The 17,290-nt window shown below is 48.2% G+C and overlaps 1 protein-coding gene across 4 annotated transcripts in view; it reads left to right on the forward strand.

Moving 5' to 3' along the window:
- PLPP4 (phospholipid phosphatase 4) overlaps positions 1 to 17,290 on the forward strand; it is a 120,311-nt gene that overhangs the window by 36,696 nt on the left and 66,325 nt on the right. For all 4 annotated transcript variants that reach the window (XM_059395944.1, XM_059395943.1, XM_059395945.1 and 1 more), the window contains exon 2: positions 8,788 to 8,896. In XM_059395944.1, coding sequence (XP_059251927.1) covers positions 8,788 to 8,896 — 109 coding nt within the window. The remainder of the gene's footprint in view (positions 1 to 8,787; positions 8,897 to 17,290) is intronic.

A 17,290-nucleotide genomic window follows, 5' to 3' on the forward strand; every position in this document is an offset into this window, starting at 1 on the left:
TCGTGGCTGCCCCCAGCCCTTAGCCTTCCAGCCTGTGGCTGTTTCGTGTCACGCATGTGCTTCCTCTCATCTAGCAGCCCAGCTGAAGATCATTCTAGAACGTGGACAAGCAGGCCATGGAGAACATGGTCAGGGGCTTCGTTCAGGTCAGGGCTCTGCTGCTGTCTGCCAAGGACCCGGGTAAGCAAGGCCTGCTGCCTCCCTGCCGGCTGCCGACTGACGCCAGGAGGAAGTCCTATGAGGCTGGAGGGAGGGAACAGCTCAGAGACACTCCAAGGGCCCCTGGCTGGTGTGTCTGAATGAAAATTCCAGCCCAGAAGCCCCTTCAAATTAAGTTCTGTCTTCACTGGGTTTTGTCCTGAGTGTGGAGGGGCATTCTGTTCTGCCCCAGTGTTCTGCTCAGTGTGGCCTGGTCCATGCAATGTAGGGAGAATGTTCCAGAGTGCTTTACGCTCTGGCTCCATTCCTGAAGACTTATTTAATCCAAGAGCGAATGCTTCACTGGGCATTCTGGAGTCAGAGCTTAACTGGAGACGAAGTCTGTTAGCAAAGAAATATATGCTTCCCTCCTGCTTCTTTTACTAGGTTGTTTGTTTGATTGGTTTTTTGTTTTTTTTTTTTTTTTTGGAGCGGCTTTTGTTTGCCTATGGCTCAGACACCGTGTGGGCAACATTTTCTGCTTGGAGATGTGTCTGGCTCAGAGGATGTTCGTTGCAGAGGGGAGAGCTTTCCTGGGGGAGGGGGGACTCTGAGCTCCAGGAAGCCCTGCATGCAGCCAGTGGAAAGCAGATTCCATGGGTTTCCTGGAGTCCCAAGCTCGGTGGCCTGGCTCTACCCATAGTCACCTGTCACCCACCGCTCCCTGTCACTGACCTCTCACCACCCTAGTTTTTAAGAGTCTGCTTCCCGACATCCAGTCTGGGCAGCATCTGGGCCAGGGAGAGGACTCCTCATTCCCTTGAGCTTGGGGCCCCTCAAGCTGAGGTCTAGGGGTGCAGGTTTTGGAAGGAACCTCCTTTTGTGAAGGATGTGACCTCTTCCCTTGTCTCTCCTTTCTTCTTGCTGAGTTTTTTTCATTATTCTTTGTGTTGTTAGACTTGCCTGAAATGATGCTTTCCAAGGGCATCACTTGCTTTTGTTGATAAAACACTTAATTTGGTAAGTATCTTTTGGGCCAATGAGCAAAATCATTAAAAAAGTTTTTTTGGCGTGGAAATTGTCAAATACCCTCCGTCAGTTACCAGCACTTTGATTTCATCCGTTTCCCCCTCCCACACTATTGGTGGAGTATTTTATAGCAAAGCCCAGACATGGCATCATTTCATACGTCAATGCTTCGAAAACCTCAACCAATGAGAACTTAAAACAACAACAACAACAAAACTGAACCAGTTCCCCAGGAGCAGCATACCATTTGTAAACCCTGATCCAAAGAACACCAGATTTCTTTGAATCAGGACCCAGATAAGGGCCAAACATTCTTATGTGGTATGCATTTTTTTAGGATTTTTTTTTTTTTAATCTGGAGTTTTCCAGTGATCAGTAGTCTTCATGCCAATCGTTGACTGCTTCTCATGGACCCCAGTTATGATACCCCAATTCTCACGACATTTCAGGTGAGTGTGCTGCTCATTTTACAGATAGGGAGGGGCCTCAGCCACTTCTCCAGGTCATGAAGCCCCAGCTGGACCCAATGTATTCGCTTTTGCAGGCTGCGTATGTGTAGACCAGGATTTTCTGTTTGAATTCAGACAATTAAAATGTTTTCTGCCTTCTGTTTACTTCCAGAGGGGAGGCACCCTCTGCAGAAACGTTCCGAAATTGGTGGATTAAATGTTTGGAGTTCCGGAGTGATGTGAATAGTTTTGAATATGGTGCTTCTGCAAAATAGACTTCCATGTATGCCCCTGCTCTGTGGCAGGCGGGTTTGGGTGTGTCCTGCTTTTTCCATGCTGTGGTTTGAAAATGCTGTTGTGACAGAAGATGACTCTTGGGTAGGGAGCATCTGCTGAGCACAGCACAGTGGGCTCTATGTGGAGGTCCTTGTGCACGACCTCACTGTTCCTTCCTCAGTGTGGCCCTGAAGGCGGGGTCGGGGTGGGTGGTGTGCGGGGTATGGTTAGCTGCACTTCTAGAGAGGCACCCAGGGCTCAGAGAGCAGGTGTTCTGTGCCTAGGGTCACACAGGTCATAAGCGGCCAAGGTAGAACAGAAGCTTTTCAACTCCCCAGCTCTGCTAACACTGTATTTCCATTGCTCTGTTGCCTCTGTGCTCTTCCCCCCTTTGGGGGTTCCTGCTCCTGGACCCCTCTATACCAGCCTCTCGTCCTGACCAATTTCCACTATACAGAAAAGTTGAAACAGTAGAACGATCTTCCATCCACTCCCCTTAGATGGGGCAATTAGCATTTTACGCTATTTGCTTTATTCTGTAGTTATATGTTTTATGTACAATTTTCTGAGCTATTTGAGAGGAAGTTGCTGACAGATCATTATCCTAAGCTCCCTAAATGCATCTCCTAAAAACAAGGCATTCTTCGCCATATCCAAGTGCTATGACACTGAAGGAAATTAGTACTAGTCCCTGATGAGCACCTGATACCTGGTTTGGTCCAGTCCTTGTTATTACCTTAGTTACCCTCTAAATTTCTTTTTATGGCTTTTTTACTTTTTTGACCCAAGATCCAGTCAAATATATGTTACATTTGGTTGTTTTGTCTCTGCAGATTCTTATAGTCTGGAATATTCCTTCTAGCTTTATTCCAGGACTTGTCTAATTATTTGTTTGAGGGTATTTGACTTGTTCTCCTGCCCCTATACTCTGGAAGTGGGATCCAAACACTTGATTAGGGTCAGAGTATACGTATTTGGGAAGAATGTTCCTTGAGGTGCCATGTACTTCGTGCGTCAGAGGCACACGGGTGTCTGTGGTTGCAGTACTGGCAACCACAGGTGGGGGAGGCAGGATAGGGCTGTGTTCCTAAAAGCTGAAGAAGAGCTGGCATGAACAGGGAGTCTTGGGGCGGCGGCTTGGTTTTATTCATGCTGCCTCCTCTGGGTCCTTTCTTGTCCTTCCTGGAGCTGGGTAGGTCAAGGACATTCCCAGGCGTGGCCCACATATTTCCACCACGGTCTCATCCCATAATGTTCAAGAGGGCCTTGGCCAGAGGTATGTGCTCTGATACCCCTGTCTTTACCCCATTGACGAGGAGGGATTCCTACCCTGGGGTTTGGGGATGGCTGTACGTGACACTGAAGATGGGACAGAGAGACGGACGGAGTTTCCTGGTCACATATACTCACAGCAGGAGGGGAGGATGCTGCCGGCTGGGCAGGGCCAGGATCTGGAGAGCAAACCAGCAGGGCCTGGGGGAGGCAGGCTCTGTAGTACCAAGAACGTGGGGTGTCCCCGGTTCCTGCAGGAGGATGTGGTTGGCCTATTCCTGGGCTGGGAAGGGCTGGAAACCCAACACTCCAGGATAAGCAGAAATTGCACGTGGTCTCTTGGTAAGGAGGATTGTTTGGTGGGGGGACCTTACCTGAGGAAGCAGAGGGGGCGGGGAGCTTGTGGTCAACCTGTTTGAAGTCCCTGTGGTTTCAGCTTTGAGGGCAGGATGTGATACTGGGCTGTAGTTTAAGGCTTTCCCCCGCAGGCCAACAACATATGCCCGTGCCCTTCTAGCACTTCACATCTTCACCCTGTTTAGAATCTGTCCAAGCCCCCTGAGATAGGCGTTCTTGTCAGCACTACCTGGCAGAGGAAGAGACCAAGGCCAGGAAGGGCGGTGCCTTGCCCAAGGTCACGCAGCCAGTAAGGGAGAGTGGAAATCCAGCCCAGGCTGCCCCTCCGGAGTCTGTGTCCATGGAGGGGGAGGGGCATGAGTGTTGGAGCCAGGCTCTGCCTGCGCCTCTGCCCCGGGTAGCAGTCGCCCTCGCTCAGCCTGCCTTCTATCCTTCGTGAGGCTCGCTGCAGAGAAGAGAGAGCCGTTCCTCATCTGGCCAGGCTGGTCTCCTGGATGACATTCTCCCAAGGGCAGGTGAGTGGCAGGTAGCTCTGGTGCAGGGGCACCTGCTTGTCCCAGGAGCCGGGAGGAAGGGGCTGGTGGAAGCAACTTCTTGGGGGCTTCACGTCTCTCGTGATTTCTTCCCTCCCCTCCTTCACGACAAACATCCAAATGACCTCAGTCTTCCCCCTGACTGAGAACTGATATCCCGTGTTGCCTTTCCCAAGAGTAAGGCTCTATTTCTAATTGTGGAAAACGATACCTCTCACTAAAATAATTGCAGATGTCTTTACAGTGGTGGGCAATGCCTGCGTGTGCTTGTGTGTGCGTGGGTGTATCTGCATGTTCCTTCCTTAAAGTTCCAGAGTGTGCTCAGGAGGACGTACGATAGTGGACATTCCATGGCACATGGAGCTGTGATGACTTAGGCAAGAGACCCTTCTCCTTGTGGCCTCTGTTCCCCCAACTCTAAAATGGGGATAACAGCAGTTGCTGTCTCACTGGGCTCTTACGGAGAGTAAATGAGTAACGTTGGAAAGCATCCAGTCAAGGGCATGGTGCAAGATGGCTCCGAACATGGTAACTAGCTATTTTTTATAAAAATTGTTACTCTTGTCTTTGGGGCAGCCAGTGACCAGACTCAGGAGAAGGCTGTTCGGGGGCATGTCCCTGGCCTGCTGGCTCATAGAGATGATTAATCAGCATGTTCTCTCTGTAGCTTCATCTTACCCCAGCCCCAGGACTAATGGTAAATCCAGTCCCCTCCTCCCTCGGTAGTAGCTGCCTGTCTGCTGACCACATCCAAAGCCCAATTGTCCATGGTTTCCCTCTTGCATGAGAGAGGCCCGCTAGAGAGGACAAATTGAACTAGAGAGTTCAATTAAGAAATGGGCTTGTTCTTGCTTGGAAAACTTCTCTCTCATGAGTCTTGATTTTCCCTCCTGCATGTTGCAAGGTTCAGAAGTGACTGCCCAGGTCCTTGTTAGCTCACAGAATGGCCCTGTGGTGAGTGGTAGTTGTTGACATCCTGTCTGATTCTCTTCCCTGGGCACGGAACCTCATGCCCCCTGGTAGGGGATCATGGGAAGGGGTATCCTTCTCAGATCCACAGTGTGTCCTCAGCTCTGTTCATGCCCACGTTGCAGGAAGAGCATTTGGTTGAGGCATCCAGTGCCCCCAGACACCATGCCAGACCCCAACTTTCCTTACCACTAATGATAGCAATATTATTACTGCCCTGGAAGGTACGGTCATCCTGGGAGGGCTTGCGGGGGGAGGGATATGAAGTCTCAGAGAGGTTAAGTGATTTTTCTCAAGCCACCCAGTGGGCAAATGCCAAAGCAGGGATTTACACCAAGTTTAAGGGTCTGGTTAAGTTCATGTTTCAGTATAATCGCGTGTTGTTTTCGGTTGGGAGTAAAGGAGGTAGAAATCTGTGTCTAGTATGTGACTGAAGTGTTAACCTTTTCTTGAAAAGGGTATGTTATCAAGGTCCATGACTTTAAGATCATTGGCAAGTCTGTGGAGTCTTTGAGAAGATAATGGGGAGATTCTGGGCCTTTGAGAACTTGACTTTGGGTTAGAAGAGGTATGGGGGACAGAGGCATCACTAAATCCTTGCTAGTGTGATGTCAAGATGAGCCATTCTTCTGGTTTCCTAACTCTGGGCTAAATCTGTTGGCACATTCGGTATGTGAACAGTGATAGATACACATCCTATAACATTTCCAGGGGTCAAGGTTCTTATAAGTGGCTCTAGGCTAGAGGCTCTCTCTTGGGTCCAACTACTGGAACGCTCCTAATCTGGCATCTCCTCAGAGCAGGGTGGGCTGGTGATCTGTGTAGACAGCACTCTGATACCTGTAACTGAAGACTTCAACATCTCATTCCCCAATCAGTTGGCACTGAGGGTCCCCTGACTGTAATCTTTGCAAGAGCGGGGACCACATATGTTTTGTTCACCAGGGTTCATAGAGCAATACCAGGCATATCACAGGCACTCAGTAAGGGTTTGCTGAGCGAGTAAACAGTAGGCAGAGTTGATGGTCTGCTGTCTGTCCCCTACTGCACTCCTTCCTATACAAGCAGATATCATAGGCTGTTTGAAGTCATGCTGGACTGTGGAAACAGGACTGGCCACCAAGAGAAAAAGAAAGACAGGGGGGCGCGGGGAGGAGATAGGAACCCAGCCTAGGGAGGACATACACATTAATTAGAGAGAGAATTGCCCAGCATAAAGTTAGAATAACATCTTTGAATCTTCACAGTGTATGCTTCCCAAGTTCTTCCGACTGCATTATCAGAAAGCTGGGGAGAAGGCAGAAACACGGATCTCCTTTGCCAAGAATTGATAGGGAGTTTGATTAAGATAATTGTCAAATTCAAACAGCCAAGAAATGAAAGAAGCATGACTTGGATCCACATCCAACAGCAAGTTACCTGACTTTGGGCAGTTAGAATCTTCACAAAAGAAAATGACATGTTTACTTTAGTAGTAACTCCTTTCTTTTCCCATCAAAATGTTTTGACCTGCTTCCATGACCACAGCAGTGCTGGAGAGAATTTTATGGGCTTCGTGAAGTGATTTCAGAGGACAGATGGGGTGTCCCCACTTCTGCACTCATGGTGGGGGCAGCTGCTGTTGGTCTTCCTCACCTGTCCCTCCGTCCTCGCTGCCTCGCGGGGAAGCTCTGGAGGTCCTTCAGAGAGAGGGCAGGCGAGACTCCCAGGCAACAGTGCCGAAGTGGAATTTAATAGCCGCATTTGGTTTTCATTGTATTTATTTTGACGTTTACCAGCTGTTTATGGAGGGAATGCTGATTTCATAATTAAGCCCTGACATGACGTTTCTTCTAGGCTTTTAGTTTACAAAGTCTCACGGAGAGTCATGGTCTGGGAGGAGGGGGGATAGGGCAAAATTGGCTAACTTGGTTCTTAAAAGGCCAAAACGGGGAAGCACCCCATTTCCTGCCAGAGAGCTGTGTGTGTCTGACTCTAGGGCTCCTGTGCATCCCCTAGGGGTTTTTATTAAAAATGAAGTTTCTGATTCAGTAGATCTGGGCTAAGTCCCAAGATTCTGCATTTTTCATAAGTTTCTTGCCTGTGAGGTGGATGCCTTAGCCCCTTGTGAATCAAAGGTTGACCACAGGTCAGCAGCACTGGCACCACAGGGCAGCCGGCTGGAGTTGCCAGCTCTCTGGCCCCTCCCGGGACTGGTTGTTCCGTAAGTACAAGACTTGTGCCCTGAAAGCTGGGTTTCTGTTTCCTGGCGTCCAGACCACCTCCAGAGAGCTTGTGGAAGGGGGTTTCCAGGCCTGCGATGTCCTTTCGTGGTCACCACCCTCTACCGTCTCCAGAACTTTCCATCTCACCGCGGGCCCATCTCTGCCCTTGTTTGCTTTCGGAGACCCACGTCCTCTGCGTAGCTGCCTCACTGTCTGGATTCCCGCAGGCAGACACTGGTGGCTGGAGCGTGGCTGGAGAAGGGACATCTATCTTTCTTGGCTCTGCTGCTCCCGGAGGATATAATTTGCTTGATAAATGCGTTCTGGCTGCAGCTCCTTGGGGTGGGATGTGGAAGTGTGCAAAAGGCTGGCTGCATGAGGCTTTATAAAAAATAGCCAAGAGGGTCATAACATCTGGGGGACAAGCCGGGTGAAGAGGGATGTGCTCCGTGGTTGGCCGACTGCGTGGGGAAGGCGCGCAGACCAAGGTCCCGGGGCCTCCGAGAGGGGAGCCGTGGGCCCATTGCAGTGATGACAGCTGGGGGGTGGCATATCATTATTTTAAACCCAATTTTGTCATCTTAAGCAGCCTCTCTCTGGTGGGACCTTGCTATATCCCTGCCAAGAAGGGGCATCCACCCCCCCTCTTGAATCTGGGCTGACCGCAGGACTCACACGTCACCAGATGACACAAGACCTCTGAGACTAGGTCTGAAAAGACATTCAGCCTCTGCCTGGCTCTGTTGGACCCCCATTCTGAACTGAGTTCGCCAGCCGGAGAACTGGGCTGGTGGGTCAGTCTGACAAAGCAAACCATACCCCTGCGGGCTCTGTCCCCCCGGCCCCCTTTCTGCCCCGTTTTCCTCTTGGTGGTGTTTGCTTTCCCTCCGCCTGGGTGTTGTGGGCTCCTGGGGTGTGGGAGGGGTTGGGAGGGTCCTGAGAGGAAGATGTGGGTGCATAATGCTGTCTGGTTTCTTGGCAGCAGCCCCAGAATCCTCCCCGTGTCTCTTTTCTTTTCCTCCCTTCCTTTCTGTGCTCCTCCTGCCCAACCTAGTCTTCTCTGGGAGGCTTTTCTTGCTCACTCTGCCCCCTACTGGTGGAGAAGTGTCAGCACCATCAGGGGAAGGGAGGGAAGGAGCCCTTGGTTCTTTCGTAAGGTGGTTCCTGGCGCTCCTTCACCTTTGCTCCATGTTGAGCACATTTCCTTCCCAGAGCTGCGCTGCTGGCCTGGCCTTGCCCCACTCTGAGACCCCCCCACCCCTATTCTGCCCTTCGGCTCCTAGTTCACTTTGAAGTCCGGACTTCTATGGTCTTTGTATGTCAGCTTTGCCGCTGGTCCTTCATGCCCAGAATTGGGCTTTGGCGGCAGGTGCTGACAGAAGGTTCTACAGAGTCTCAGTAATTCAGTTCATGTTCCACTCCCAGGGCAGCCTGTTATTCCCTTCTCCTCCCCCAGAGGCTGGATTCTCCACCGAGGGCCTGTGGCCGTGGCCTTCTCGGGAACTACAGGTGACAGATGAGCACTCAAGCCCTCACGTATCTGTCTTTGTTTTGTTTCAGTTTCACAGAGTTTTTGGACCCATTCCAGAGAGTCATCCAGCCAGAAGAGATCTGGCTCTACAAAAATCCTTTGGTGCAGTCTGACAACATACCTACCCGCCTCATGTTTGTAAGTACTGTGATTTCATGGCTGATTTGACCAGTCTCCCAAGTATGAACCAGATGGGTTTCCGTTTTTGCTCTTCTGTCCCCTGGCTGAAGACTGTGAGCTTTCCAGAAGAAAGAGGAGGGGAGCAGCCCATCACATGAAACTCAGTTCCAGATCATGACGGACGCTGCTTGGTCATGTGAGAACTGGTAATCGACCTGCCACTTTGGAAAGAGAAGGGACCCACTTACCTGAGCTGGGCCGAGTTGTTTCCCAAGTATTTACAGTAAAATCAGACCAGAAACCGATTTCCCTGCTCCATCTCCTTCTAGGATAAAACTCGATTTTACCAGACTCAGGCACCATCGAGGGTGCTGTGAATGGCTCTTCTGGTTCTAGCTGGTCAGGCATCCACGGATGAGACTGCCTTGTATGACTCAGTCCCAAGATAGTGTTTTGTGTCTTTCTGCCTCTAGAGTGAATGGCCCAGCATCCAGAGAGCTGGTGGATATAGTGGCCTTACTTTTACCTCTTCACCTTGACCCCCCCATGGCAATCAAGGCCTTTTATATTTCATTTCCGATGTGCCGGACCCTTTGTTGAGAGCTTGGGAAAGAAGATTAGCTCATTGAATCCCACCCATCATTCCAGTGAGAAAGTGGTTAGTCTTGTCCGCATTTGCAGGTGCAGAATTGCGTCCCAGAGAAAGGAGGGAACGTGCCCAGATCCACACAGCTAGTGAGTGCCAGAGCCAGGATTCAGATCCAAGCAGCCACCTCTGAGCCCGGTCTCCGCCCTGAGGCTGCCTTGTAGAGTAGGGGCCCAGTGTCCAGGACTCCTTGTGGATGCTGATCGCCTCCTGGGGAATTGCCATCAGGCCTTTCTGTAGCAGAGGAAATATTTAAGCTCCTCTTTGTTACAGAACAGTAATATGACTTTTGGGGGGCCAGCCATCTGGCTTGAAGTTTATCCCTGCTGACCAGCCATTGTGTCTTGTGCCTCTGGGAACGTAAGGGATGGGGCCAGAGATTTCTTAGGGCACACGAGGAATCTTTTGACATTTTGAAAGAAATCCCTCCAATGTTATGTAAGGAAATCTTATTAATTAGTGATGATTAAAAGGATCTTTGTGTCTGCAAACATCCTGAAATGCTCAGAACATCACATCAGCTTTGAAGTAGTATTTTAGTATTTTTTTTTAGATTTTATTTATTTATTTGACAGACAGAGATCACAAGTAGGCAGAGAGGCAGGCAGAGAGAGACGGGGGGGATGCAGGCTCCCTGCCAGGCAGAGAGCCCGATGCGGGGCTCGATCCCAGGACCCTGAGATCATGACCTGAGCCGAAGGCAGAGACTTTAACCCACTGAGCCACCAGGTGCCCTTTAATTACTCTTTAATAATTGCTTTTCCACTGGAAACTAAGCTGGGTTTTTGTAAATTTCAGGGAAATTGAAGAGTTTAGGCATTACCTAACACTTGAATATGAAAATTAGACTTTTTCTATTTCTGCTCCAACTCAAATCTCCTATAAATCCTAGCCATAGAGGAATTTGCATATGTCTAACTAGTTTACTCCATGGTTTTGAAAGGGGGAAGATCCTACTTCCCACTTATCCACATTCCTCCCAGGTTTCACATTTTATGTGCTATAAAACACAATTTGGAGATGAGTGTTCATGTGGGATATGGTGAGAAATTTATGCCTGTGTCCTAGATTTATGAACAATGGATTGTTTTGAAGTCTAGATACCAATGCCACAAAAATTCTGGCTGCAGATACGAGTAGGAGGGGGCGCATTTGCATGTTGGCAGTGGAGGACCCAAGGCAGTAAAGGAGTTATTCAGTGCTGTGATTCTCAGAGAATAGAAGTGTATTCAGCCTCAAATCCTGATTCCTACCCTCGAGTCCCCTAATGAGATAAGTTCAACCTTTCGTTTTGTTAATAGTAGTTGATGCATTTCATTCATTGGGTCACAAGATTTAGTACAATTCCATTATAACCCAAGGAAAGCAGTAGATATTTTTATAATACACGTAACACAAAGAGGAAAAATACTTTGTTACCGCATTAATTAGATTTTTTTCCTCCTGGATTTTAGTAAACGTTTAATATAAAATATCATTTGTTTGCTTTGATCCTTTAAAGCCTTCAGATATTTATGGAAGACTGTAATAAAACATGTTTTTGTAATTTTTTTAATAACTATGTTGGTTTCATTAGAAAGCTCAAGTTTTGCTACTTAATAATAAAAAAAGTCCTGGGGTCTCTTTTACTTTTGGTTGGAATGTTTTAATTTAAAGGCAACATTTTTCACTTTTTAACCAAAGTGTTACTGGAAGACAGCTCGTAATTATCCAGATGTCTTTTGATTGGGAAATTAGGCCTCTGGAGGGGTGTGTGAGTGTGTATGTGTGTGTGTGTGTGTGTGTGTGTGTGTGTGTGTGTGTGTGTACATGTGTGCATTTTAGAGGAGCAGAGTGAATGGTGATCATATCACCCAGAAGCCCCTTCATTTGTTCTGTCTTTGGCACTTTGAGTGAAGATGACTATGTCTGTCAGCCTGGAAACTGAATGTAGTTGGGTTGTTTGATTCTGAGAGTTTGTTTCTCTTGATGACTCTGGGTTCCTGGTGAGCAGAGAGACAGACTGAGATTTCTTTTCACATATACTCAGTCTTGAATTAGCATTTCCTGGGTGTTCACAGACCATTAGCTGTCTTTATGGAAGGCTGCTTCCTTATTCAAAAGATGTCATGGTTCTTTCCTGAGTGTGTGGGGTTTATCATATCATCTTTGGAAATCTTCTTTTTGGTGTAGGGAGACTTTGTGCTGGATTTTGCTTTTTAGAATACTTTTTGTTGCTCTCTTAGTAGTTGTGTCTTTGTACATTCAGGGGACACTCCAGGAACCTGCTGTGGGTTAGGAAAGCCATAGGAGCTTCAGGTGATGGGAAGTCAAGTGAGAACTCGGAATGGGGGGTTTCTTTAGAGATATCCTTAGAGGGTATCCTGGGGGAGATTGCACTAAAGAAAAACAGAATTTAGAAAGGGCTAGAGGCTCATTCAAACTTATAGGGAGCCTCATCGTCACCCTTACCCATATCATCATCACCATCATCATCACCATCACCTCTATCATCATTATCATCATCTACCATCATCATCACCACTACCATCACCATCATCAGCATCATCACCACCACCATTACCCATGTCATCATCCTTAACTATCATCACCATCACCGCCATCATTACCATCATCATCACTATCACCCCATCATCACCACCATTATGATCACCATCAACATCATCATCATCACCATCACGCCGTCATCACCACCATCATCACCATTATCACCACCATCATCACCATCATCACCACCATCATCATCATCATCACCATCATCACCATCACCATCATCACCATCACCACCATCATCATCACCATCATCACCACCATCATCACCATCACCACCATCGTCATCGTCACCACCACCATCATCACCATCACCACCACTACCATCATCACCACCATCATCATCATCGTCACGGCAGTAATAACAACATCTAACATCTCTTGAATACAGGAATTGTGCTTGACACTTTGCAGTGGCATCTCAAATAATCTTCTCACCATCTGTTGAGGTCAGCACTTTTGTAATCCCATAATTTCAATGGAGAAAATGAAACTGCAGTGAGATTTAGCAACTTGTCCAAGGTTATACAACCACCAGTTACTAGACCTGGATCCGAATGCCAGCTGCCAGAGGGCAGATCCTCACAGTCCCATTTAGCTGTGATGTCTCCGTGAGAACTCAGGGGATGTGGAGAGGTGGTGAGTAGCGGACTGCACATAGAAGGGCTGGTGTGTAAAGGCACAGACATGGCAGGGGCCATGTGGGCGCAGTGAATAGGAGTGTGTTTAGTGTATCTGTGTGTAAAGGGGGCAGAGGAAGGCAGGGATAGAAGCCGACTCTGGACAGCTTCAGGTTAGTTAATTGTTACTTAATTAGACTGACAGTTAGAAAGCACCTGTCTGAGCCAAGCATGGTGCTGGGTGCTGGAGGAGCACTGCTGAACAGTAGATGGTTCCCTGTCTCATGGGGGACACAGACGTGATTGGATGGTCACAGCCAGGCTCTGGAACAGGGGAACTCAAGTAGTGAGTTGAAGGAATGATCAGTGTTCCCAGTTGCTCTCCTTGGTTTAAAAAAACAAGTCTACCCAAGACCTGTCCTTTGTCCTGGCCACAGCAGGTCCAGAAGATTTACTTCTGTAGGATGTTACTGACATCGTGTTGATTTGATAACAGGGTTTCCTATTTTAGTAGAGAATGCTTCTGAGGAAGACAGAAAGTCAATTTTGCGGGGAGGAGGAAAGAAAAAGAGACAAAGCTGGCTCGTGATAGACAGTTTAATTTTTAGACTTTTTGGTTAAGTCTTAGACAGCTCTTTTCTCTGCAATGGGCTGTCATTGTTTACCCACAGCAGGCCCTTTCAGCTGTCTGCACTGCTCATCCTGAATTGTCTCTATAAGCACTTTTCAGCACACCTTTCTGTCAAAAGCCAGAAATTAAGGTACTTTGCGCCCATCCATTGTTTGATATGAATGAACCCCAGTGACAAGCTCTTCTCCAGCAAACATCCTAACATCAGGGCACTCTGGCTTTGACCCTTTGGTTGTTAAAAGTTCTTGATATACTTATGCCCCTCCCACTCCAGATGTGCTAGTCTGGCTTTGTCATTTTCCAGAAGCATCCTGGCCACACTGTGCCTCACATCAGCGCCCTGGGTGGGGACTGACAGCACTTCCTGGGTTAGTTTCATTGGCCGATGCACAGGCAGGTCCTTGGTGTAGATGTTGGTCATGTAGGGAATGGTAGAGACCAGGCAGATGAGGCTCTTCCCTGTCCCTGACCTCCAACCTGACTGCTCAGACCTAAGGGAAGAGTGGGCGGGAACTTAAAACGCTTTGTTCCCAAATGTCTGGTCTCAGGATCCTGGTTCTTCTTTACTGGTTTGGATCATTTGTTCAGTTTTCCCTGGGAAATAATGACATTGTAGCCAACAGCCAGCATTCCCTGGAGGCTAACTCTGCTGGACTCTCTGGGTGGGCAGGTTCCAGAGTGGATGGCCTGAGATCAACTTTGTAGCTTTGTGGCTTGGGAGAATGACCTCCGCTCTCAGTGCCTCAGTTTCCTTGTCTATAGAAAGGGGCTTTAATAACATTTGCCTCTCCCTCCTATGGTGCTGAAAGCTGGGGCGATAGACTTACAGCACTTTGCTTAGTGTTTGGGACATAAGAAGCATTCAGTAACTGCTGGTGAATTCAAATCTTAGCAACAATACTTGTTATGGATGTCATTATACCTCATCTTATGGATGAGGAGACTAAGTCTCAGAGGGGAAGAGGTAGAGTGACTTGCTGGTGGTCAGAAAGCTGGTAAATGTCAGGGCTGGAGCTTGACCCTGGCTTTCCTGAATCTGGGTCTGTTCCTTACATTTCCCTCTGCAGAGCTCTGGCTTCTCAGCCCGGTGCATAGCATCGTGCAAAACCAGCTGTGCACTGGATCCTGCCTGATGATTTATATGTTATTCTGACGTGTGGGCTGTGTGGAGTACGATTAATCAGTAGCTTACAATTTTTTTTTTTTTTTTTGAAAAAGCCTATAGCACCCAGTATTCCCAGGCAGTCTCCCATCCAAGTATTAACTAGGCCTGACCCTGCTTAGCTTTCGAGATCAGATGAGATTGGGCACATTCAGGGCACGCTCAGTCCGTAGAATACAAAGTGTTTCTCAATGCAAGAATGACCTCAGCCTCAGTTTTCTTATCTCATGCCAAGATGAGGCTTAGGCGATCCCTGTGATTCAAGACTCCAGTTCCTGGGCCCACCACGTGCATGCCTTCGGGAATTCACTTATTGCTCAGAGTTCTAAGTTTTGTGGGCTGTGCAAGAATAATGTTTCCTTCAAAAGAGTTGGGGCCCTTCACATGTACTAGGTGCTTAATCTGTGACACCTGCCACTGACATTTCTGTGGCTTATCTATGTTCCTGGACATGAGCCACTTACTTCCTCCTCCCATTTCTAGAGAAACGGCATTTACCATGTTTTATTAATGCTTCTTACTTCTAAGGTGAGAACTGCTATAACATCATGGTTCAAAGCACAGAACTTAGGGGTGCTTTGGTGGCTCAGTCATGAAGTGTCTGCCTTTGGCTCAGGTAGTGACCCCAGGGTCCTGGGATCAAGCCCCACGTCGGGCTTCATGCTCAGTGGGAAGCCTGCTTCTCTCTCTCCTATGCCCCCAGCTTGTGTTCCCTTTCTCACTTTTTCTCTGTCAAATATATAAATAAAATCTTTAAAAAAAAAACCAAAAAACTCTGACTTATTTTTAACATTAAAAAAGATAAAAGCACAGAGCTTCATTTAAACAGTCTAGGTACAAATCCTCACTTTACTACTTATTAGCTGTGTGACTTTCAGCAGGTTGTTTAACCTCTCTGTGCCTTAGCTTCCTATCCATCAAGTAAGGATGTATTAGTGTGTATATTTGCCTCAGGTGCCTAGAACAGACCATGGCCTTTCGTGAGTTTTCAGAGCACCGTAGCCCGGTTGCCTGACTTATGTACGTATAGTGAGCAGCCCCTTTCTCATAACTAGTGAGGGAAACTCAAGCCTGAAGAGAGTTCCCTCTGTCCCCTGCATCCAACAGCAGTGACTGGCTGGTTGTTCTGTTCTCTCTCAGGTCCCATTTAAGAAGCACTAACCATTCACTGTCTTTCCACTGGGCTCATTCCCAGGATTTTCAAAAGAATTTTGAAGCCATGGAAAGACTAACCCGAGGGAGAACTGTACCAGGGAAATTTTCCTGCCCCCTTTTGCCCATCTCCACATCCGTTTGGAAGTAGAAGTAACCATTCCCCGCCTCCCTGTCTCTGTGTCCATCTTCCCCTCATGGGCTCGGGTGGCAGAAGAGCGGCCTCTAAACGCTTGTGTGGGATTGGGGGGGGGTATACCAGGATTTGGGGGGGGGGCGGGACACGAGGTGTAATTCAACCTGGTGTTTCAGGTGAAAGGAGAGTTCATTTCTCTTTTATTCAGTTCAGAGGTGCTTTTGCCCAAAAGGAAGTTGTTTTCCTAATGTGTTGGCTTCTGGGGCTAATCTCTTAACTCCTGTCTTCTAGTTGGAAAATATTAGTAAAAAGGGGAGCTCATGGTTGATGTAAATGTGTCTCTGTCTGTGCTGATTTGAAGACCATGCTGTCTGAGGATACGACAGCTATGTATTCGGGAGGAAGAATTGGGACTGGAGCCCAAACATCATTAGGATGATGGCAGGAGAGAAAGATGGGCGTGCGGTCATGCACAGAGATTTCTGTAGCCTTCTGAGTGGGAGCTTCGTCTGAGGGATTCCCTCTCGGGGAGCTCATGAGCTGGGGAGCCCTGGCCCTTCGGGCTGCCTAGCACTGGCTCAGGAAGCCATTTGTCAGTGCTTCTAGAAGAGAAACCAACATGAATCTACCTAGGAAAATCCTAGTCTGGGTGAAATGAAGTGCAGTCTGGTTGGGCCATCAGAGTGAGGATCTGGTGGAAGCAGGGGAGCTGGGGCAGGGAGCAGTGCTCAGGGAGATCCCCTCGGCCACTAAGCTGCAACCTGGAGCCACTGGGTAGCTGTAGTGCCTTCTCCAGCCCCTCTTTATGGGCCTGGAGCTGTCGGTCTCCCCTGTGGTGTCTCTGTCCCCTCTTGGCTGGTATATTCCTGCTCATGATCTCCTGTAGACAGCCTCCGAGGTAGGGAAAGTCTTGCCAATTTATATCTTTTCTGGGGTTTTATTCACTCTAGCCTTAGAGTACGTCATCTGGGATTGCCTTGGAATGTTTCGTTCAGTCGCACGTTGTTCTCATCTTTGACTGTCAGTGAGGTCATTGCCAAGCTGTTCACTGTTCAGTGAGCTACTTTCCCCTATTTGGGAGTGTGCGGCCTGCTCGTGCTGCACGCCTGATGTGAGAGGAAACAAGGAGGTGGGGGCTTTTTTGACCTTAACCATAACTTTGGATGTCAGCAAGCAAGGGCTTTAGTCATCACTCTTCCACCACTGAATGTGTTATTCAAAACTCTGACGCAGTGATTCTCAGTCACCAGCACCAGCATCATTTGAGATGCTTGTTACAAAGTGTCGATTGCCAGACATGTCCTGTGAGTATACTTGAGGGACTCAACATTGTAACAAGCCTGACTGTTCTTCAAGGGTGAGATCCACCGAGGCACTCAGGGGAGCTTGCCCGTGTTTGCCGAAACTATTAATTCTCAAGTGAGTCTTGTCTTTTCCAGTTGCCTTTGGGGGAAATTCTCTGCTTTAGTTCTGAATTTCTTCTTCTAAAGCTGCCCTTTGATTTTTATTCTTCCA

The sequence above is a fragment of the Mustela nigripes genome, chromosome 4, assembly GCF_022355385.1.
Source record: "Mustela nigripes isolate SB6536 chromosome 4, MUSNIG.SB6536, whole genome shotgun sequence".
In the NCBI taxonomy this organism is placed as follows: domain Eukaryota; kingdom Metazoa; phylum Chordata; class Mammalia; order Carnivora; family Mustelidae; genus Mustela; species Mustela nigripes.